The 25103-nt window shown below is 40.2% G+C and overlaps 2 protein-coding genes across 3 annotated transcripts in view; both read left to right on the forward strand.

Moving 5' to 3' along the window:
- The first annotated feature begins 4668 nt into the window (after positions 1 to 4668).
- LOC5568393 (BLOC-1-related complex subunit 7) lies at positions 4669 to 5501 on the forward strand. Of its 2 annotated transcripts, XM_021850169.1 has the most exons (3): positions 4669 to 4834; positions 4891 to 5152; positions 5235 to 5501. In XM_021850169.1, exons 2-3 carry the CDS (start codon positions 4908 to 4910, stop codon positions 5266 to 5268), a joined length of 279 nt encoding a protein of 92 aa, XP_021705861.1. In that variant the 5' UTR covers positions 4669 to 4834; positions 4891 to 4907; the 3' UTR covers positions 5269 to 5501. The 2 variants fall into 2 exon arrangements, with proteins under 2 accessions (XP_021705861.1, XP_001658037.1); XM_001657987.2 differs by having other exon boundaries at positions 4672 to 4834; positions 4891 to 5501.
- A 44-nt stretch (positions 5502 to 5545) lies between these two features.
- The window catches only part of LOC5568379 (N-acetyltransferase eco), a 35159-nt gene continuing 15601 nt past the window's right edge, over positions 5546 to 25103 (forward strand). Inside the window, exons 1-2 of the mRNA XM_021850167.1 lie at positions 5546 to 5764; positions 23109 to 24326. Of these exons, the coding sequence (XP_021705859.1) occupies positions 5581 to 5764; positions 23109 to 24326 (1402 nt within the window). The 5' untranslated portion in view covers positions 5546 to 5580. The remainder of the gene's footprint in view (positions 5765 to 23108; positions 24327 to 25103) is intronic.

Below are 25103 nucleotides of genomic sequence, written 5' to 3' on the forward strand. Positions count from 1 at the left end.
GGGGAGTCGTGAGTTCGATTCCCACTGAGAAGACGTGTAACTTTTTCGCAAATCTTCACATCAATTTGTCCATCTATTCCAATTGCAAATTATATGTAATGTTTAGCTTTTCGGTAGTTGTTAAACTTCCACTCGGCTGGTTGGCCGTAAACCACGATTCATAATTAAAACAAGTACTATATTATAGTTAAAAACTTGCAGCAGGCCAGAATCGAACCGAGGATCTTGCGATTGTCAAGCGCGAACGCTTACCGCTCGGCTATCGATGCGATTGAAATAAGAGGGAACAAAACGCAAATAAAAAGCGTGCTTGATAGCTAAATCGGGATTGGAATAGTAAATTTAGGGTTTATTCACAAATTTCATAACGCCATAAATGGCCATTTTTGACACCCACCTACCCCCTCGTAACGCTTTTTGTATGAATATTTAACAAATTTTGTATGATCCGTAACAGCACGAGGACACCCACCCAACCCCTTCAGCGTTATGAAATTTGTAAATGGGCCCTTAAAAACTTGTTCATGGTTCTTATTACTTCAATGCTTGTTTCAGTGTATGGGATACCTAAGTGGAAGTGAACCATATTGTTAATATAATATATTTGCCTACGTGCTTTTTTCATGTTTGTCCATGGGTTAGTTTTTATTTTTTTATTCAGGTTAGGTTATTTGGATTTATTCACAAATTTTGTAACGCTAAAATTACCCTTTTAGACACCCAACCACCCCCTCGTATCGCATTTTGTATGAATATTTTCTGAATTTTGTATGAATTGTAGCATCTCAAGGACACCCACTCACCCCCTTCAACGTTATTAAGTCTGGAGCTCGATTTGAAAATGTCCTAAGTAACAAAAGTAAATAATTCGTGTTTATTTCACCATAAGGTAGATTCTACTCAGTGTTGATAGACTCACACTCAAAATCTCAATCAATACGCTCTCCCGTGAGAGGAAACTCATTATAGATCTGCTTCGCAAATCTCACGCTTGAGATTTTGATGCAAAATCAACTCAATCAACTCAAACCGTAAAACATGATTCAGTCGCAAAACCCGGCAAAAACTCGTGAAACCCGAATGTTGTTGTTAACGTTAGAAAGGATCAATATAATTTTACCAGACTAACAATAAATTATTGCCGTGTGTGAGTAAACTGTGGAAATACGAGACAATGAGTCAAAAAGGTGAGCCAACTCATCCATGATATTTTGACTGCTGAGTTGCATGATTGACAACTCAAGCATGAAAAATCTCAAGCGTGAGTTGTGAGAAATTGAGTTTTTCACAACACTGATTCTACTCAGCTTAATATGAGGGTAAAGTACCATTTTGATATTATATTTCTTCAAAAATACAAACATTATTGATACTTTGACGTAATTAACAATACCTAGGAACAGTAAAAATTTGTTCATTCGTCCTATTGCGCAAACGGACGAAAGTAGCTAAATCCAAAAAACGCGTGTTCGACCTTTTGTCTTATATCTTCAAGTTTACAAAATCTCCCCAGACTCTGGTTGCGCTACTGACTAAACCATTAATTGAGATGGATGCAAACAGCAGTGCTGGTGCTGCGCCGTTTCCTAGGAATTCATGTTTTAGTGTTCCCCCTTATGAAGATTCCTCCAACGATATAAACAAGTAAATCTATCCGACAGCCGCATCCGTTGCATCTTATGTAAAGTAGACATTCAGCGGCAGTGTTGTGAAAAACTCAATTTCTCACAACTCACACTTGAGATTTTTCATGCGTGAGTTGTCAATCATGCAACTCAGCAGTCAAAAAATCGTGGATGAGTTGGCTCACCTTTTTAACTCATTGTCTCGTATTTCCACAGTTTACTCACACACGGCAATAATTTCTAGTTAGTCTAGTAAAATTATGTTAATCCTTTCTAACGTAAATAACAACATTCGGATTTCACGAGTTTTTGCCGGGTTTTGTGACTGAATCATTTTTTACGGTTTGAGTTGATTGAGTTGATTTTGCATCAAAATCTCAAGCGTGAGATTTGCGAAGCAGATCTCTAATGAGTTTGCTCTCACGGGAGAGCGTATTGATTGAGATTTTGAGTGTGAGTCTATCAACACTGTTCAGCGGAGATGTGAATTTGCACTGATCGCATTTATCGCTTCGTCAACATTATGCAATACATATTCGTTTATGCAGAAAACTCCAAAAATTCTCTGAAAATCTCTATTACTGTTTAGATCGGTGGGTCGAATATGCTTCACTGACCATCAGTCAGTCCGATCGTACCTCGACGTATGGACATTTTCAGACGTCAAACGTCTGGACGTGCCCGTTCGATGTGCAACGGTGACTGGCGTTAGGTCGTATCGATTAGGTCGAATGAACCACAAACAATCTCAGATAGACGGAAAACTTTTTTATGCTCGTAAATAAAAAAAAGTAAGAGTTTGTTTCCGAGATCCAACCACCAAGTTGACGTTGGACAACGTTAGCTTCTTCTATTTCCTGGCTTGAGACCGTCACGAGCTTATGAAAGATTTCTACTGATAAAAATTCAATCAATTTTTATACTACATATTTGTTGCATGTCAGTTCTGACCTATCATGAACATTGTGTGTTATTATTTGGTTGGTTCGATTAACACTTCAACACCGATAAAATCGGTCGATGGAAGAAGAAATATGAGCGATAACTCTTGCTCCCCAAACAAATATTCCGGTTGAACGTTAGGTCCACGCATGATCCATGGTTGCTTTAGTGGGTTCCGAAGCCAGTTTGAGGTACTTCTCCATGAATTCCGCGAACTCCATGTTCTCCTCTTTGCTCGAATCGATGTAGAAGTTGCCAGTCACGATGATTGGGATGATCTCCTTTTAATACTCGAAGAAGTTCTGCACCATGAAGAGCTTTTCAGCTTCATTGTGGTATCCGGGGAAACGTAGAGGCAAATCTGCGATTCCAGAGCTCGGCCGTCATGGTCCTACAGTAACCAAGTGGCCTAACTGATCGGTTTGTTTGAGGATACCAACCTGTGCGCGATCCACGCCAAGCGAGTCAGCATCATGCCGAAGGACATCCAGCTGACACGTCGTATCCGTGGAGAACGCGCTTAAATTGAATTGCAGCATAATTTCAAACAAAACGGTCCTTTTCAGGGTCACAACAATGCATTCCACGTAAAAGAGTTACAACCAGAGACATTTCATCTATTACTATTAATTAATTAACTTATTTATTTATTTATCAATTATAATTTTGGTTGATTAGTTTTCTACGGAGATAAATGGCAAACAAAGTTTTACCTAGGTTCCCGTCGCTCGGGTTGGGCGGCGGTAGCATTTTTGCAGTCTTCTCTGTGTGCGTATTTCGATTCGATCGACAATTTATTACCAAATCAAAACATCAACAAAGCTGTTGCTGATTAGTTTTAGCTCTTTGTTTGACAATTTGATACTCTGATCGCTCTAGCATGCATTTACATGTAAGTAGCGACGACGACAACGGCATTAATCAAAGTAAGTAAAGTTTGTAAGGATGCTTAAAATATATCAGGAATTTCCTTAGGAACTTGCCTACAATTAGGCGTTTTCATCGCAATTCTTGAAATTAACTATTTATTATTTCTTTAAATATTGCATTATTAAGAATTTAGCAAGCATATTCGGATTCAGGAAGCTCATATTCATTATGTAGAGTCGTTTCAAAAAAATAACAATAATCGCATTGACAAGTGATCAATTTCACCCCGAAATGGGATTCCCCGATTTTATATTTACCACTTCAGTCGTCGCGCTGTTGTATTTTGTACAACACTGTTAAAAAACCTCGCTTTTCGTGTACAACAATAGCGTGGTGGTTCTGACGGTGGCAAACCGCGCGACGACTGGAAGGTTAAAGGATGATTTCTAGCACTAAAAACACATTTGTTAGAAAATTTTGGCACATGAGCCAAAGATGCTGGCCGTCGCACTTGTTTTCCTGCATTCAGTTGTTTGGCATTTTCAAAATTATTGAAAATAGACAAGGGAAACCATGAAAAATGATCCATTTCACCCGAAATTACGGTACATGTAAACTTCAAATTGTCAAAACATTATAACAGCAAGGGAAATGTGCTTTTCTGTAAAAAATAAGACATGCCTCGATATTTACACATTTTTCAATAGTTTAGTCATAAAAATCAATAGTTTTCATTATTGGAGTAGATTCGTAGAAATATTTCCAATCGATTGGTGCAAGAAGCTTGAAAATCTATGCGAGCGTTAGTAAGTTATTAATAGTCAAAATCTAACCACTTTTCGTGACGCGAGCGATTTTTCGTTTTTCGAAATTGTACCCCAGTATGTTGCCGTAAGACGTTGTCCAACGTCAAAAAATAGTGTAATCTTATGCTTTTGATCAAAAGTTTACTGGGAGGGATTTTGTTTTGTGTCTTAATACGTATATTGTGCACTTTTTAGCTGTTAGCTTGAAATAGGAATTGAATTTCGTTTGAGAAACTTTATGGAGAGTTATCTCAGACAGTCAAAAATGTAACGTTCGACCTTTTCAAATCGAGCCCCAGAAGTTTGTCAATTAGCCCTTAGGGCGTTATCATAAATTATGCGAGATTCGCAAAGCGTTGCGCGAAAAATCGTAACACCCCTCGGGTATAATATGTCATCATCATTGATTCTAAGCAGTCATCATTGATTGTTTATCGTCAAAATCAATGATTGAAAATATAGAAAAGTTCCTTCTTCACTAGCTGAGTATTTTTTTGTGATTTTGTTAGCAAAACAAAAGCAAGCAAAGCAAATTCAAATATTACGAAACATTAGAGCATCAATATTATCAGGAAGATAATTGTACTTAAGGTAAGCAAATTAGTGCAGTTTTAATCTGAATTAAGTAATGAATCTTTGGTTCGCAGGGCATCTGAGAGAGAGGATGGCTTCCGCTTCGAGCAGCAGCGCCAAGAACCTGTTCAGCGATTCCAAGCGCCGTCTGGCCGAACGGGTCGCAGTCAACGTGAACAATGCCTCGTCAGTGGCCCGGCAAATCGTCCGCGGTTCCAAATCGAACGAGATTCTTATGCAGGCGGCCAAAAACTTTGCCTACCACGAGAGCACCGTCGACAACAGCATCCAAAATCTGAAGAAGATGGAAATAATCTTCCAGCATCTGAACTACCAGTACGAGGCCATCCAGCAGGCAGCGGACAAGCTGGAGTACGTGGAAGAGCAGGTGGATGCCATGGAAAGATGATCCGGGTCGGTTCCGGGCGCCGGAGGATCCTACTACTGACTGATGACGACGATCATCAAGTTTGGTAAACAGTGGCGCTAGTGGCGGCAGCAAGCGGTGAGCACTGGAAACCATTGGTTTTGTCATTGATTGAAACGTCAAAAATTTCCGCCAAAAACATCGTTTCTCCTTTATTTACAATCTGCTTCAGAGCTGGTTTTTTGAATTTTGCAATCATTTTCGTGAAATTACCTTGATTTTGCAATAAATTGCTAGTGATTGTTGTTGGCAAGCCAAGAAGATTGTATTTCTATCGATAGATGTCGAGTTTGTGGTGTGATTGACGAGGAATTAAGTGTGTCTTGGAAGTGGGAGGATGGAAACTCCACGGATGGCCACTCGGTCTCGGCATGTTCCGACTCCGAAAATGTCCGACAGAAAGAAATCCTTGTTCGGGGCGGAACCCAGTAAATTGAGTCGGAAAATCGAGGAGGATTCAGACCTGGGACCGATGAGCCCACTCAAGTTCAGCAACAGTCCCAAAAGGGGTCCGATGAAAGGTAAGTATCGTATATGAAAATTCCGTTGCATTTCGGATAAGCTTCAAATGCTAATTCAGTATTCTCGGCCTGAACACAAAAAAGTTACTATTGCCTAAGATTCTAGAAATTAATTGTGGTCCCGAGCGAATTTTTTCCGCAATGACATGGCAAAATAAATTAATAAATTAGACCTAGCATCTATAAATGAAATTTCTCAATTGAACCCTGGCTGTGAGCTTTTCTAAAAATTATTTAAAATTTTAAAAATCTCAAGTTAATTTCGGCATTGAAAGAGGAAAACAAAATATTACAAACTAATTGGAAAAAAGCTCAAAAACTTGCTATGCCAGACACCCATTCTAGCTGAAAACTTGATCGATTGGTCACTTGCTGGTGCAATATATTGATCAAGTTTTCAGCTTGAACTACTGTTTGATTCTTTAGATTTATGCTCTTGATAATTTGAGATTTTGCTTCGATTTATCTTCACGTTAACAAATGTTTGCAGTTTGCATATTTCCCTGACAAATGAAAAAATGCCAAGGTTGTACCAATTTTAAATCCGAAAAAAAAAAAATCTGTAGAAACTTCTAGCTATCGTCCATTCAGTTTGCATTCCTCCATCAGTAAACTTTTTGAAAAGTTCATTTTGAACAGAATGATGGTCCACATTATCGAGAATTCGATTTTTGCCAATGAACAGTTCGGATTCCGTCATGGACATTCGACCACTCATCAACTTTTACGTGTAACAAATTTGGAACAGATCAACAAATCTGAATGCTATTCTACTGGTCTTGCTCTTCTAGACATAGAAAAAGCATTCGACAGTGTTTGGCATGAAGGTTTGATTGTTTAATTAAAAACCATTAATTTTCCAACATGTTACAATGTTAGAATATTTTTTTTGTCATTAGCGATAGGGGTAGTACTACTATCAAACTATGATAAGGCCTGAAATGCTACTTGGTGGTTAAAGTGAAGAACGAAATAGTTTTATTAAAAGGTCGTTATTCCCCACTTCATTTCATCACTCACTATTGGCACTTTTATTCATCACTATCACGTATATCACCGATTATCACTCATCAACTTTCGTAACACACTTCAGATATACTTTCCATTTTTTTTTACTTTTCACTATCACAGCTATAAATTTTCATCAAAATTACATCACACCATTTTCATCCCTCCCCTTGGTTATGCAACCTTGCCGCGATGGGAGGGCATAATCCATTAGCCCATTAGATGGAAACCAAAGGCGTAACCTGTAGTGGTGGTATCACATTTTGGCATTTTTTGCTTGAAGCCGCGTCATAATTCATATGGCATAGACGCAATAATATCTCGGATGTGATCCAACGGACATTCTGCGTCGTTGATAGCATTGATGCCCATTTCAAATAATAGTAATCTATTCGAAGTGGACATTAATACTATTGGCGGCGATCAGTTTGCATTTTGTTAACCATAATGATCCGTAGCCACTCGTACTATTAGCTAGCTAGACACATCGTTATCATGTACGACGTAGGGAAGATTACTCTGAGGAAAATGACTAGTAGATTCACTGAGTAGAAATCTTATTTTAATTGGTTTTACATTACCATAATAAGGAATACCTCTTTTGTAACAAATGTAGGTATAAACCTGGGAGGGAGAAACCAATACAAAATTTCTCTACGTCACAGTGAGCCGAGATTTTGCTGTCACGAACTGTCACTGTGAGCCCGGATCTTAAACAATGGACAAACATGATAAAAGCGCGTAATTAGCCTAAGCATATTTTTGCATTTAATTAAAAGTAGCAAAAATCGAATTAGAATCAATTCATGCACATTCAGAAGTAACGTCACAAGCCCACCGTTTATTCTTATTGAATGTAACGTATTGGAATGAGGCTCTTTTTACTGTTTTCATTAAAACTGAAAATTAAACGCATAGAAAACTGTGGCCCTTTTTCAATGTTTGTCCAGAAAGATCGAAGGTACACAACAAATGAAAACTAGCGATTTTCACTAAGCCTGCCTTGATTGCCGTTGGCAAACTAGAGTTGTCTTGCAATTTGGAAAACAATTGTATCCAATTTCGTGCGTAGTATCGGTGCCTCCCTCCCAGGTATAAACCATCTAATTTCAGCTTCATTTTCGCAAAATTTACAAGTTGAAAGTGTTGCAATATGGGCGGTTTCCATACAGACTGGCGACCAAAAATATTTTTCCATCTCATGTCGTACCGTAAAACGGGGTGAATAGAAAAAGTGGGGCGAAAAGAAACAAAGCGACCTTCAGTTAAAAATGCGACTATTATGTAATGATAAACTTTGAAAACCTACTGAGATATTATTTTTTTCATTAGTTCAATAACAACAAAGTATCGCTAGACTATTTTCAAATTAAAAATTTTGCTACATTTCTCATTAAAAAATTGGGAACAAAATATTGAAATCTCAATCATTTTAGATAGCTTAAAACATCCGCCATTTCGACTGATTTCAAAAATGATCGAAAATATAACTTTGATTTAAATCTTTTATTTTTTTTCTTCACTAAGTAAATACATGATGATATTTCTTCACGATATACTTAAGGTGAAACAGTTTGGAATCAACTTCTAAGATTGCACTAAAACTTCAAAGGCACAAATCTCGCGAAGAAAGCATCCCACAACAGTGCACTTTTTATGTTGGCTTTGTGCACTAGCAGAAAATTTAAAATAAGAAGATGAGGAACGTTTGCCAACTGTTTCTCCAGTTTTGTGCCTTTGAAAACGTGAGTAGGATGAAAAGTCGGCCATTGTACCGGCCATCTTTGGATTCCGAGATGTTTCACTTTAAGTTCGCAAGGGACGTCATCATAATCACCCTATCTATTTCAAGAAGCAAATCCCAAGAACCACTCCATATATCGATGCGAAAAATGTATCACTATGATTCTATATATGCAGTGCACAACCCAATAATATTTCAGCTTCATCGGTTCACTAAAACTCCCTGGCCACGATCACAGGGTTTGACGGTGCCAAAGTTGAAGGTGCACCGTAATAATATTCGTCTGTGAAATATATCACCTTCCCAATACTTTGGTACACCTCTAACGGTTCATGATTTTCATGGAACGGCTGCATTCAGGCGGAGGATCTGTTAATATGTTCGGCATATTATCAGGTCCTCTTCGAACGGAGGGACCGCCAGGGCTCAGTAGTTACTTATAAACCAGTGTTGGTTTTTTATGTTTCAGTTCGTTTACACGAGCTCTAGCATCCTTTGTACTAATCAGTAATGGTGATTAAGTTTCAAACCTAACGTGTGATCAATCGTTTTATAATGCAACTTAAGAATAGGTGTTTGGTGGAATTGTGCGTTGTCGTTTTAAAGTTAGTGATAGAGTGAGGGTGCTAATAATGATATTTGAAGAAATGTGCGGTGATGAAAATATTTGAAAATTGCATTGAAAGTGATTGTGATAGTTTTGTTAAAAATGCATACATAATAATTCTGATATGAACCTTCAGTGGTACGTCTGTTTGTCTATGCTACTAGATTATTGATGGTTATAATACATTCTGCAATCATTTCTCTAAATATAAAAACTATTGCCTAGTTCTTAACACATTCATGATAAGAGTGTTCATAATGACAGTGAGTGCAGTAAAATTTATCAAAATCATTTTATTTTCTTTATTGATCGTAGTGCTAAATCGTAGTTTGATTACTTTTTAATTATTTAGTTATGATGGTTAGATGGTAAATGGTAACAAAAACAGTGTTGTGAAAAATTCAATTTCTCACAACTCACGCTTGAGATTTTTCATGCGTGAGTTGTCAATCACACAACTCAGCAGTCAAAAAATCATGAATGAGTTGGCTCCCCTTTTTGACTCATTGTCCCATATTTCCACAGTTAACTCACACACGGCAATAATTTCTTGTTAGTCTTGTAAAATTATAGTAATGCTTTCTAACGTAAACAACAATATTCGTGTTTCACGAGTTTTGGCCGGGTTTTGTGACTGAATCATTTTTTACGGTTTGAGTTGATTGAGTTGATTTCGCATCAAAATCTCAAGCGTGAGATTTACGAAAGAGATCTCTAATGATTTTGCTCTCTCGGGAGAGCGTATTGATTGACATTTGAGTGCGAGTCTATCAACACTGAACAAAAATGAATTATTATGAAAGTAGTGTGTTGTAATTTTGATATAAAATTGTAGCTGTGAAAATGAAGTGATATAATGGAAAGTATACATATATGATGTGTACTACGAAAATTAATGAGTGATAATCGGTGATATTAGTGATAGTGTTAAAAACAAAAGTAACGACAGCAAAAGTGTGGTAATTATGTGACAGTGACTGATGAAATGAAATGGGGAATGAGGACCTTTCAATAAAACTATTTCGTTCTTCACTTCAACCACTTTAGTAGCATTTCAAGTCTTATCATAGTTTTATACTAGTCTGGAATACTAGACTGCAAACTTACGGCAAGGGTTGATTGCTGCTAGGGTACACAGTGACCATTTGAGCAACATTGCCTAGGAACGTCTGTGTGATGAAAAAAAAAATAGAGGCTTATAAAAGCAAATTTTGGGCAGGAGCATAGGGCAGATTAAAAGTCCCAGTACTACCCCTATAGCTACTGACAAAAAAAAGCTTCATCGGTTCACTAAAACTCAAGATTTGCTTCCATAAAGTTTCGATGATGATTGTTGGAGTGAGACGAAAGATAGGGAAAATAACACGGTCTCCCGTGTCACCTTAAAAATGTGTTTATTTTTCCATTAAAATGTAAAAAGTATTGATATTTACTGAACAGTGTTTCTATTCGCCCCATTGCGGAGTGAATAGAAACATACAACATTTTCATAAATCTTTGTACGATATTTTTTTTATTTTTTAATAGCAATTGGGGTCTTATCAAAGGAAGACACGACCCATATTTAAGGCTAATAAAATTGGTTGTTATCCACACGGTTTAAGTTGTACACATTCAAACATGTCGGAAAGTGTTTCTATTCGCCCCATTTTACGGTGTTTATGAGTTTTATGATACAAATTAGATGTTTTATTTTAAAAAACAAGTTTTTGAAACTGACTTTTTAATAGGGCCTATAAAGAAATAATAAGTTTTGTTTCTAATGATGCATATAAGCCATTTGTGCGATTAACGTTGTGCAAATCATTATAAATGTTAGAACTTACATAGAAATGATGATATACATTATTTAGCGATATTCAGTTATTCTCTGAATTATTTTTGAGCTGTTTTTAATAGAAAATAGTTAAAAATAAAAAAAGCCCCAAATTAAAAAAGTGCAAATTTGTGCAGCCAAATTCTTCACGATCCTTTAGTTTACACCTTAAAGTACCCTTGGAAATAAATTTTAGCCTAGGACAACTTGCACGCAGAGAAAACAGACCTTTTTGTTTCAAAAATAAATATTATTGAAATAATTTTTAAAAACTACAATTATTTTTGTTAAATACAAATATTAAATTTTGTTGTTCTAAAAATTTAATGGATCATTGAATGTAGTTTTTGTCAGTGCTCACCGCATCAAAACAAAGGCGCCATTGTATATGGGATTTAACACTGTGACAGCATTGCTGTTCTGTCAAACACACAAAGCTACGGTGGCGCTATCTATGCTTTCCATAGCGGCCGTTTTTGGTTATTTTAATGATCCATTGTTGTTTTCACACCAAACTGATGGGAACACAAGTTGCGTAGATTAAATAAAATATTTTTTGATTGTTGACATAATCTGTTACGTTTTCAAAAAAAAGTTTTTTGGTTTCTAAAAACCATAATATTTACACACATACATATTTATGTGAGAGTGTGTATGTTTTGTCAGACGCCATTTCCATGATTTCAAGCAAAACTCAAAATGGATTCAACAGATTTGGTTATGGAAGTTGAGGAAATTAGTGACGCGCTGGTGAATTTTGTGCAGAATTTTGGACGCTTAAGAAATTGCCAATCGTCTTCTGGGTAAGAAATTTTCTTGTTTCCATGTAATTATCTGATGTACGAATTTATACGCATTGTTCGTTTTTATCTTCTAGAAAATCAATACTGTCTTGAAATTCTGAAAACCCTGGAACGGAAGGCAATTGGAGAATTGTCATTCGACCGCATCACCGGTGATAAGAGAAAGTAGGCTGTAAATCACTTGATGACTGCGTGTACAAAATGCAGAAATGGCAACAGTTATATTTTTAACCACAGCGTATAAGAAGGTAATAATTCATCTGGTGATTATTTGTAAATCAGATGTAAATAAAATCCAAATGGAGAGAAAATATTCTTTTTATTTATGATAATTTCAAATGAAATAGACAATAATAAATAAATGTGACTGCCTAAATGAAAAAATAAAAAAATTGATCAAAAATGTATTTTGTTTGTTTTTAAAAATACTTCTTCTGGTTCAAAAAATATAAATTTTAAAAGCAGCACGGTTATTTTTTGTTTCAACTTAAGGTTTTGTGTTAACAAATATATTTATTTTGAATTAAAAAAAAACTTTTTTTTGTTTGTGTTCACGACTGACTCTAGAAAAAAGTTTAAAACAACAAGGTTTTGTTGTTGAATTTAAAAAAATATATTATTAGCCGAGAAATGATAATTTTTAGTGTTGATTTCAATACAGAATATTATTGATTTTAAAAATAATTTCTCTGCGTGTGTCAAAAAAGTATAGGATGTGTAAAGTTTCGATATAAAATCAAATATATTTTTTCAGTGCACTCCCCGCATTTTTCCGACCTAAAGTACGAATTTTTGTTTTTATTTTCTAAGATAGCTTACGTATTCTCGGCAGTCTAAGCAGATACCGCTCTTCTTTTGTAATTTTCTCGGCCATCAACAGACAAATTTCGTGTTGGTCTGTTTACATTTATGCTCAATCCTCTATTGATTTACACCGACAGACTTATCAACATGCTTTTGGAAATGTTTTTACAATGCTGCGAACATCTCTTGTCAGTGTGACTATTGTCGGCAGCATCAATCTCTTCGGCAACTTTCCCATAAGAACTGCTGGTGAATCTCTTCGGCAGTTCCACATCAGTCGCATTTTGAGCCGTGTTCATTTGAATTGATGACATCTCTGACGATATTGTTTGTTCAGTCTCGGGAATCTCGTCAGCGGGAAGCAGGCAGAACAAAGAATCATCTGAATGTTTTTATTGATGTATTTCAATAGAAAAATTCTAAGTATTTGGCGTTTGAAATTTGGTTGCCGATAATAGTCGAATGGTGCCGAAGCCGTAAGTCTCCCCACTGTATCAATTAAAATATAAAAGATCTTGTCCTGATATTCCAGGAATATCTTAATAGAAGTGTTTACTATGGAATGATGTACAAGAAAAACCTATCAGAACAAGTATTTTTTTCGATTATTGGCCACCTGATCGCTCATAGTGCGTTGTGAAGCATTGCATTTGCCATTGAAAAGTGAATCTTGTAGGAGACTTGATTATACGTTAAAGCCTAAGGTAACTTTGCTTTTAATTATTCACTGTACTAATGACTATGGAAAGTACGATGCTGAGATCGATCATTAGGGTAGGGCCCTATTTTATAAGTCGAGTCGATCAAAAACGACTCGACCTAAGACAAGACTTGCCAGGTCAAAGCACAAAAACGAAACCAATTGCCTGTCAAAAAAGACTAGTTTTCATTGGTCGTTTTGACAAAGGCCTACTTCCACATCGTTGAGTTAGATTGCAACAGGGTACTGTTGCTAGCCCTGCCGTGTTGCTAGTTAATAAATTAGAGCTTTTAATAAAAGTTTGAAATTTTCCATCAAATCTCGCATAATCTAATAACGCCCTAAAAGCCTGTGGGCTTCGTAGCCGTGCGGTTAGTGTCACCGAGGCATTTAGCCGCATCGTGCTAAGGAGTGTGGGTTCGATTCCCGCCTCAGGCCGAAAAACTTTTCGAGAGGAATGTTTTCCGACTGTGCCACTGGGCGTTGCATGCTAGTCCGTTGTCTAGTGTGGTGCTTCCTTCAAAGGGCAAATAGCCCACTGGAAGCATTAACGTGTAGTGTCTTTAAAAGCCATTGGTAACCATGTGTGTAGCTAGTTGTTTCTGAGCAAATGAATGAATAAGCATCCAAACCAACGCCACTGGCAGATAGAGAATGATCCTTTCTTCATCCTAGAGTTGTTAAATAACGTGTAAATTTCAAATGCTCAGAAACAATGAGCTACACACATAGTTACCAATGGCTTTTAGGGCGAGATCATAAGTTATGCGAGAAATATTTTTGTTTTAAATCTGTTTATATTCGATGCTAGGGTTAAGGCATTAAATGAATGAAGCAAGCTGGAAACAACCAAATTATGAGCCTTGATATTTGAATTTGTTCAAAAGATTTGTTTAAAAAGGATACTGGAAGCACTGGTATTTGTATCGTCAAGGTTATCGACTGAAAAAACAACGGGGCAGGCTTAGTTCAGCTGTCACGTCCTGTCCTACTTCTTCTTCTTCTTCTTGGCATTAACGTCCCCACTGGGACAGAGCCTGCTTCTCAGCGTAGTGTTCTTATGAGCATTTCCACAGTTATTAACTGCACTCAGAAATACGGATAGTCACAGAATGACTAAATTTTAGTAATTTATGACTATTTTCTATCTGCCTCTCTTTCATCCTGCAGGGAATTTTATTCTGTTACGACGCGTTAGTGGGAGGTGGCCGTGATATGGTGAATCATATCAATTAGATAAAAACGCGTTCGTAAGCGAACAAACAATTTTAATAAAAGGACTCGACTTAACGTGTTAAAAGTATACACTCGAATGAATGATAAGAGGCACAGTACAATAGAGCATGACAACTATGATTTGCGGTATCCGGTTTATGCTTCTGACGTCTATCGTGTGGCAGCATGTAGCTGTCACCGATGAGCCCAGCTGGAAAGCGATGGTGAATCTGTGCGCTGAGGCAGTGTTCCCAACGCTTCTGTTCCGTTGTCTCAACATCTCCCCTTTTTAGAACCGTTGGTACAGGTTGAACCTCGCTGGCGGTCTTCTCGGTCTGGAAGAGCGACGAAGTAATCTTGGCTGTACTGTCGGCGTGCTAGCGGCAGCCGACTCGAAGCTGGAAGATGTGGTGCTTGAGGACGAGGACGTCAGGTCTGAATTCATGACCGGACAAGGTGGTGATAACGATGGAATCCGAATCGTGTCGCTGATGTTCGAAGTTGTAGCTGTTGTTTCGCTGCTTGAACCTTTCGTGGATGACGGGTTCCAAGCATCGAGAAGGACGTTCAATGGAGGTTGTTTCTGTCTTGACGGCTTGTTGACTTCGGGACCATTATCGAGACCGGATGATGCTCGACTTCTCAGCTGATTCAGATGCGACCGGACCAAGCGACCAGTTTCGGTGAGAACGTTGAACATGACTTGTCCAACTTTTTCAACAATTTTGCCGGGAATCCAGTTCCAGGCGTTCTTGGCGTAGATCTTGACGTAGACAAGGTCGTTGGCAATGAAGGACCTCATATTTAGCTTCTTCTGGTCAACCGGTGGTGGTACCGGTGGAGGACGCTCGGCTACCGGACGTAGCAGTTCGAGACAGGTGCGTATGCGACGTCCGAACATGATTTCCGACGGCGAGAGACCATCGGGTGCTGATGGGTTTGGAGTACTACGGTAGGCCAGCAGGAACGTTTCCAATACTTCATCGGTTGAACTTCTCCCTTCTTCGAGTATTTTAATCGCACGCTTGAAGGTATCGACGAACCGTTCCGCCTGCCCATTGGATTGTGGGTGGAATGGCGCAGTGGTTACGTGGTCGATCCCATTTGTAGAGCAGAATTGAGCGAATTCCACACTGCTAAATTGGGTGCCGTTGTCGGACACAAGCGTTTCTGGCATCCCTAGGCGAGCGAAAATGCTGCGAAGGATGTTGATCGTTGCTGACGCCGTGATACGGCGTGTGCGGATGACTTCCGGCCATTTCGAGTAGGAATCTACGGCGAGCAGAAAATAGTCACCGTCGATGGGGCCGGCGTAGTCAACATGCACTCGTTGCCAGGGACGGATTGGCTTAGGCCACGGTATGGGTGTGGCTGCTGCGGGTGACTTCGCTGTCAATGCACAAGGAGAACAGGCCTTCACGTAATCGGCCACTTCGTTGTCGAGCGATGGCCAATAAACGTAGCTGCGCGAAAGTGCCTTCATCCGCTGTATTCCGGGGTGCCCTCGGTGGAGTTCTTCGAGGCATCGCTTGCGCAGAGGAGTTGGAATCACTAGCCTTTCACCAAAGAGGATGCAGCCTTGCACTGTGGAGAGAGATTCACGGCGGTTGTTGAAACGGACAAGTTCTCGATCGGCGTTACTGGCTAGGGACTTCGGCCAGCCTTCTTGGATGTACTGGTAGACCTTCTTGAGCACCGGATCCGACTTGGTGCTTTGTTGTACTGCTTTAAAACTCAAAGGAAACACGTTAAAACTATCACATACTACTGACCTCATATCACACTCCAGCGTGACGGATGCGATTACGAAGTCTTCTTCGGGTTTCGCATGGTGGTTGATGAGGCGAGAAAGGATATCAGCGTCGCCGAATTTTTCGGTTGCCACGTACTTGATGGTGAAGTCATAGGAGAGTAGCGTTAGGGCCCAGCGCTGCAATCGGTTGGCTGTATATACCGGGATGCCCTTTTTGCTACCGAAGATGCGCAGTAGTGGCTGGTGGTCAGTTTGAAGCAGGAACTTACGACCAAAAATCATACGGTGGAATTTGGTTACCGCATAAATGATGGCTAACCCTTCTCTGTCGGTTTGGCTGTAGTTGCGCTCTGCAGGTGCCAAAGCTCTTGAGGCGTGCTGGACGACTTTTATTGACCCATCCGGGAAGCGATGACTGATGGTCGCTCCCAAGCCGACTGATGACGCATCGGCTGACACGATTATGTCAAGGTTGGGGTTGTAATGGGTCAAAAGCAGATCCGACGAAAGAATGGTTTTGAATCCGTCGAAGGCTTGCTGACACTGTGACGTCCACACAAATTTCGCATCGTTCTTCAATAGTTCATCCAACGGAAATCGTAGAGCTCGCATTTTCGGTACAAATTTCCCGTAATAGTTTACGGCTCCGAGAAACGACCGAACTTCCGACACGTCCTTGGGCGCCGGCATTTGCTTGATGGCCTCTACTTTCGCCGGATCGGGACGAATTCCGTGCTGGTCGAGCATGTGTGCCAGATATTTTATCTGCTCGCGCCCAAATGAACACTTCTCCAAGCGAACCGTAAACCCAAACTCTTGCAGGCGCTGAAAGAGCGCATTCAGGTTCTGCCAATGTTCCTCCTCATTTTCTCCACCGACGATTACGTCATCGATATAACCGCAAGTGTGCTTGAGTCCCGCCAGCATGGTGTCGACGAGTTGCTGAAAAGCTCCTGGGGCAGCTTTCACTCCGGGCGCCAGGCGATTCACCTTGTAGAGACCCCGGTGAGTGTTGATAGTGAGGAGCGTACTCGTTGGTTCATCGACGGCGACTTGGAGGTATGATTCCGACATGTCGATAATGCTGAACACCTTGCAATTGGCGAGCTTGACGAAGATGTCTTGCGGTAGTGGTAGCGGGTATTGATGAGGCTGAATGGCGTCATTTAGGCCGGTTGAATAATCACCGCAAATTCTAATCGCTCCGCTTGCTTTCCGTACCACTACAATCGGTGCGGCCCAGTCAGAGTAGTCGGTGGGAGTGATGATCTTCAAGCGCTCTAGACGGTCCAATTCCTCATCGACGGCTTGATACATGGCGTAGGCCACGGGGCGCTTGGGTCGAAACACTGGACGCTGGTCTGGCTTGAGGTCTAGCTTCACTGTTGTTTTGGTACACCGACCAAGACTGGTGCTGAAAACTTGCGGAAAAGCGGTCTTGAGCCGCTCGACCATGGAGGAAGAGGAATCGTTCACCTGGCGACAGAAAACGTTCATCGGCACGGCATCAAGCTTGAACTTCTCCACCAAATCCAGGCCTAATATGTGCAGCTCCTGCGGAACGACGTAGATAGTACCTACTAGAGTTACGTCATTCATGGTGATCGAGCAATCGAACTCCGATAGCAGGTTCAAAGGATCGCCCGATGCTGTCTTCGCATTCACTGATGGTGGTCTGGTTGGAGGTTGTCCGAGCTGCTTCCAGGTCCCACTGGAGACAACGGTGATGTCCGACGCAGAGTCGAACTGTAATCGAACCGCGACACCGTTCAGAAAGACCGGAACGAATTTTCTTCTTTCTCGCACATTATTCACTGACACTTGAACAGTCTTTGTCTCTACTGTGACATTTCTTGATCGTCTCATCACCCTCTTCTTAGGGGTCTTTTTGTCACTGTCACAATAACCTTCTTTGTGTCCACACTGGTTACACACTGAACACTTATGGTCTTTAAATCTGCAATCGCGCACGTAGTGCATCGATCCGCATTTCCAGCAAGGGCTGGGTGGCAATTTCTTCTTGCCTTCGCTGGACGAAGTCGACGATGATGGACTGGAGGAATGTTTCCAGGGTCGGGAATGTTTGTGGAATCGCTGTTTGATGGCATTCACTGTGCTGTTGGAAGCCTCGATCATGGCGGTATCGTGCCGAAGATTCAGCATACGCTGACATTCAGCGGACAACTGTTCGAGAGTAACGTCGTTCTTTTCCTCGATTCGTGCCAGCAACCGAGTCCGGATTTCGGCATCCGCTTCCGACGTCAAACCACAGACGAAAATCAGCATTTTAAATTGCTCCTCCGAGAGATTTCCCAACTCAAATTCGACGCAGGTCTTGTTGATTCGACACGTGTACGTCACGAAATCCTCGGCGGAATTTTTAGCGATTTGGAGGCAACGATAACGTTTGCTTATCAGCGATTCCGAAGCTCCAAAAAGTCCCTTCAGCTTGGTTACAGTTTCGGCAAAGGTGAAATCCTTCGAAGTCCTTGGCAGGATGAAACTGCAATAGCGCTCGTGCTCGGAGATGCCGAGCTTTCGCATGAGCAACCTAACCTTAGCCTGATCGTCAAGCCGTGCAGCGTCGTTGGCGAACAACTCTTCGTACCGCGAAAACCACGATGAAAAGGTGATGCTGTTCTCGGTGTCATATCGGAACTCTTTTACGTTCGATGCCAACGAGTCGAGAATCGATTCAGCATTCGCAGGAACTTGGACCTGAATGTTCCGAAGGGTGTTCTCCTGCTGCTGGATGAACACGCGCTGCTGCTCGTTGGATTGCTGCTGGTTGCGAAGGAGCTCGTTCGTCACAAGCTGCTGCTGCTGAAGCTGGTTAAGCACCTGGAGGATGAGTGCATCCATGGCCAACGGTGCTCCTTGTTGGGCGTCTCCGTTCGACATCTCGGAATCGTCCTCTGAAGGCGATGGAAGCTTGCGCTTTTTCCGCGTGGGAGGCGCGATTTTGGATTTTCACTTTTAACTTCGCGAAAACGAAACAAAAACTCGCGCACCCGAGTCGCCACTGTTACGACGCGTTAGTGGGTGGTGGCCGTGATATGGTGAATCATATCAATTAGATAAAAACGCGTTCGTAAGCGAACAAACAATTTTAATAAAAGGACTCGACTTAACGTGTTAAAAGTATACACTCGAATGAATGATAAGAGGCACAGTACAATAGAGCATGACAACTATGATTTGCGGTATCCGGTTTATGCTTCTGACGTCTATCGTGTGGCAGCATGTAGCTGTCACCGATGAGCCCAGCTGGAAAGCGATGGTGAATCTGTGCGCTGAGGCAGTGTTCCCAACGCTTCTGTTCCGTTGTCTCAACATATTCCTATTTGTCAATTCGCCTGGGTTGAAGCATTGCTAAGCTTCAACCCACTCGAAATGACAGTTAGTGTAAAAATCCACAGCAGAATGAAAGAAAGGCGGATAGAAAATAGTTATTAATGCATAAACTTTAGTAATTCTGAGACTATTTTTATTTCTGAGTGTGAGAGCTTCCTTTGCCAATGTTGCCATTTTTGCATTGGTATAGACCGACCGGGAATCGAACCCAGACACCTTCAGCATGGCTTTGCTTTGTAGCCGCGGACTCTAACCACTCGGCTAAGGAAGGCCCTGTCCTAGGACTCGACTGGAGGCACCGTCGACCAAAATTTTTGCTCGACTCGGCTCTGTCACTCGAGTTTTTCGACAGTTGTCACTCTATGTGACTGAATTACTATGGGTGTCGACGGGTGACATCTGAAATATGCATGCTTACATTGATCGACAATGATTACAGAAGTGTCACGTGAATCTGATCGATTTACAAAATAGACTCCATAGTTTCGAGAAATTGTTAAACAGACAAGAAAAGTAAATCATTTCTTTAAGGACGTATGAACGTAATGACCAATAAATACTTTCAACCACAAGAATAACGAAATGAACTAGAACTACGACTAAACAGCCTAATTTTATGAAATCTTGACGACAATTGACTAATATGTAAAAGCAGTGCTGGGACTGGTAATAGTAGCAGGCTTGAATTTCGAGAAACTCACGTGGTCTTCCATGGTCTTCCCAGTACAGTTCAAAAGCGTGAATCTCATCAAGTAACCTATTTTGGGTGCATGAATTTTCTAAATCGTTAGTGTCATTGAGGGCTCTGAATGCGGGATATGCAGCGGGAAATAGAACATTTTTCTACAGTAAATTGCTAAGGGCAACGGGTATTTTGCTATTTTCAAGGCTGTTTGCCTACAGCAGCGATGGGCGTGAGTTTCACTGACTGTGATTCGCTTTGCTTGGCTACTGTAGAATGAATTTCAGAATTCTTCTCAACCCTGTGTAAAAGACAGGAGTAATGTGGTTTTAATAAAAACTAGTATTTTTAACTGGTTTAAGTTATTTGTACGACAATGTATGAAAAATGAAGCTCTGAGAATAATGATTCATTGGACTGTCAGCAATACATACAATTTCATGATTCAAATCAGACTTCAATCCAGTTTCCGTACATAACTCTTTCATATATATTGTCTTCTTCTACATTATGCCTTGCAAACGGCATTCCAATTAAAATAATAAGTTTTGGTATGGTGACTCATTTCGCCCCGTATAGTGTAAAATCACACACAAAAAAAGTTCCACAAGAAAATTTTAAGTAACTATCTTTACAAAATACAGCTATGGTATAAAAGGAGATGGTTGTCCGACATTTCGCGGTAAACCATTCCGCGGTCAACCATTTCGCGGTCTATACCATTTCGCAGTGTGGTTTTTCCTACGAGTTGCACTGAAAATTGTTGGCATTATCACTAATAATATTTTCATCGGTGATTTACCCTTTTTTTGAACACAGGCAGTCCTTCAAATTGCACTGTTAAAACAATGTGGTAGAAAGGACATTGCTGTTAAGATAGGTCAGGCCTGCCCAACCTTTTTGAACCGCGGGCCAAATCTCTGGAACATTATTATGCGGCGAGCCAAAAATTTTTTTAAAGCATACATTGAAAAAAAAAAACAACGTGATGGGATGAAATAAGAGTTACAAAATAAAATTTTGGTGAAATATCAAAAGTATTTGCTTCTATGGTAACCCAGACAACCAAAATGTACGCATAACGAAATCACCTGGAGGCTTTGTATGTGCAAAATTTCACTTTTAAGATGTCGCGAAAAGGCCTTCTACGTACAAAAGTGGAGGCGATATGCGGGCATATGTTATGTGATGATTAATAACATACAATGCGAGTGTATAAATATTCTACTGAACTAACCAAACAAATGTTGATTTGACAGCTGCTACGGATTGATTCGACTTACTTTGTACGAGTGTACGGGACGAAACAAAATGTACAAATGAACTCAGAAAAGAAGTGTTTTATGCGAAGAAACTCATCAATTTGACGAGTTTATATACGGTGTTTTGCGGGTTTGATGTAATTAGTATGAATAAACGAGTTATAACGTGAACTTTCATGCGATTTCTGGTTGTCTGGGAATCTAGATAATTCTGCGAGAATAGTGCTTATGATAACGCCTGAATCGAGTCCAGGATATTTTTTAGAAATTCTTCACAATTCTGTGAGAATGTTTGCCAGCATTTTATAAAAATCATCCTCAGGATTCTATTTGAAATTTTCGTGTTGTTTGAATCTAGTGTTGTTTGAAAAATCCTGACCAGATTTAGGCTATGGATTTTACTATAATCCGTAGGATTTTGTAAAATTGTCCTTAATATTTCGCAGAACCCCACTCTCAAATTAATATAAAATCCTGATCTAGAATCTGGAGAAGTCTGCCCTACTCAGAATTCTGTAAGAAATTCACTAAGGATAGCTTAAGCCAATTTTGCATACTAATATCCAGTATTCGGTGCTAGTCATTCCTATCATTCTGTGAAATCCTACTAGGATTCTGTGACAAAATTGCTCTTTGTGAGAATCCTGCCTATGTTGTCCGTAAAATTTATCTGAGAATCCTGTATTGAACTTTAAAAGTTATTTACCTGCCTCTGGATCTGCCTAATATTGGATATAATCTTTCTGATCTATAGAATACATGCTCCAGGGTTCTTAAAAATACAACTTATGATTCAATAATATAACGATCGGCCCTACTATTTTGCCAATAAATTATGTTCGAACTCAATGTAAATTCACTTGTGTCCATATAATAGTGAAGAATGTTATTGGTAAGATTCCTCGTACATATTTAGTCCCCATAAAATTTAGTATTTTTTTAAAATGGAAAATTTTCCATCATTCAAGAAATCAAGCAAATATGTATGGATAGAAAACCATGTAGAGAATCTCCAAAATAAAATATTCAATACAATGAGCCTTCTCAAATAATCATTGATCCTTGAAATATTAAAATACTTAGTTCTAGAGTTTCTTTTCTAGAGCAATGAAGGAGCCAGATATAAGAAGAATCTTTAAGCTCTTCGCGGGCCGCACAAAATAGAGCGGCGGGCCGGATGCGGCCCGCGGGCCGTACGTTGGGCAGGCAAAAGATAGGTGAACCATCTCGGTCCAAACCGCGAAACGGTACACCGCGAAATGGATTACTGCAAAATGTTATACAATCAAGGAGATACCTCAAACTGCAAATTAAGCTTATTGTCCGATTAAATTGTATTGTTTTTTTTTGCTTTTAAAGAACTTTTGCTTAGGTGGACCATACTACCCTATCGACCCTACCCTACTCCAACCATCTTTACCCTTTACGATGGTGTTCATGTGGTCCGCATAGACTATTACGGCCATTACTTCTCTCTGAACCCGGCTTTGGACTGACTTGCGTTCTTAATGCTCCACCAAACGCTGCAAAATGAAACAGACAATGAATAGATATTGAGATATTGATACTGAAATAATAATGTACATATATTTGCAGATCTTAACATCACCACATTCCGGAACATTTTGGGCAATGCTTCACCAGAAAGCGATCGTTCGCTTTCGCCGGATTTCGAACGACGCTTTGCGCACTCGGACCGCTACGAAATCCTGCCGGCGTCGTATGACAAAGAGAACCAGATGATGGACGAGGAGACTCGATTGTCCTTCTCCAGTAGCACCCCAAGGATGAAAACGGTCGCTGAATCCAGCCTGCTGGACGAGAACAATTCCAACAGTTTGTCGATGATGATGAACTCCGATTTGAACATAGTGGACAAGAAAAATCCGATACTGAAAACGCCTGGCCTAAGCGAAGCCACAGGCCAAAAGAAAGAACCTAGAACATCATTTCGGAAGATGAGCTTCCAGGAAAATGTTCTTACTCCCAGTGATGGCTACAAAGCAAATTCGTCTTCAGAGAGCAGAGCAAGAACTTCACTATCATTCAGTAACATTCGTCCCATTTCGACGAAATCGTTCTATTCTTCTAGCACTGAGATCAAAACCATCCAGAAACCGGCCACGAAACCTTCTCCGACGTATTCAACCGTTTCCATAGGAAAAGCAGCCCCCCGGCGATCAGGTGGCCACTCTCGAAGGTCTCGTCAGTCGTCCAAAAACCGAAACAACGCACCTCGTCTCGGTGGAATCAATAGAGGCGTGTTTCACAAAATCAAAAAACCCTCCACCAAAGCGAAGGCAGCCAAAACGGCAGTTAAGAAACTTTCCACGAGTCAAATCCTGGAGTCCACGGCTTCGCTGTTCAACAAATCTCTTCAACCATCTCCCAAAACGGCCAAGTCTCCCGTTCAGTGTAAATCGGCTCCGACGAGTCCTCAGAAATCCAAACCTCTCAAGCTTCAGATTGAGCGAATCAAGAAGATTCTGAAAGACTGTCGTAACAATCCCATCGAACAAGCTCGACCCCTATCGTTGTCCAAGTCGATGACGAATTTGGCGGACGATTCGTTTTACGAGGATGACGCGAGTTCCATTGGGGACGGAACAGACCTTGATGATGATGACGACGACGATGCAAAGTCCGATTTCGGTGGCGGAGGGAGGAAATTCTTCAAATCCAGTTCAAACCGGAGAATTAAACGGGAGTATAAACTGGCCAACAACATGACGGCCACGGTGCATAAGGGAGGCAAAATTGCACTCAAGGGCAGTAAACCGAGGAAAAGGAGGCACTTGTCGATGTTCGAAGATGGTGAGTTTGTGTGTTAACAGTTTGGGGTCCGGGATTAAGATATAATTGTACAAGGTTGTACCATCAGTGCCCCAGTATCCGCTCATCCTTTAGTAGCCCGCTCACACTGAAAAGAGAGAAATTTGCACAAAGTAAATTTGAAAACTTTAGTCGCTATACGGTTCAAATCGACAAATTGAATCATACTGTGGACATTTTTTTGAGTATTTACTCAAATTACTTTACCTTTTAAGCTCGTGAGCGGGCTACTGGAACATGAGCGGCTACTGGTACCTTGACGGTACATATCTCTAGATTTTATTCAACCGTTTATCAGCAAAGGCTCAATCAATTTTTGAAATAATTTCATGTACCGTAATCCGGGGTATCATTGATCAGCGGGATAACATTGATCGGAATGACTCATCTCGTTAAAAGATCGTCAAATCATTTATTGATGAAACATTTCCAAATCATTAATGATGCTTCTCTTTCTTATATTCATAAGCTAACGAAACTGAAGATTTTCGTGAAAATTGCGTTTACCTTATGCGTAAATTTGTCAACTTTCCGAAACAATGATTTCAATGGGTAAAGATGACACTACCGAAGATTCATGTCTCACATAAGTTCTGCAAACGATTTGAGCAAGGAAAATGCGGTTCATACTAAAAATGGCAACGCTGAAAACGATTCCGTTGTCAAATTTTTCATAAGTATGCTCAATTAGGCAACATTAACGATTAACTGTTAAGAATGTAGAATTCTCTTAGGAAATTGCCTACCAATAGGCACTTC

This window comes from Aedes aegypti, chromosome 3 (assembly GCF_002204515.2).
Source record: "Aedes aegypti strain LVP_AGWG chromosome 3, AaegL5.0 Primary Assembly, whole genome shotgun sequence".
NCBI lineage: Eukaryota > Metazoa > Arthropoda > Insecta > Diptera > Culicidae > Aedes > Aedes aegypti.

Coding starts and splice junctions, on each gene's coding strand:
- LOC5568393 (XM_001657987.2), top strand. CDS start 4,908: ATGGCTTCCGCTTCGAGCAGCAGCGCCAAGAACCTGTTCAGCGATTCC.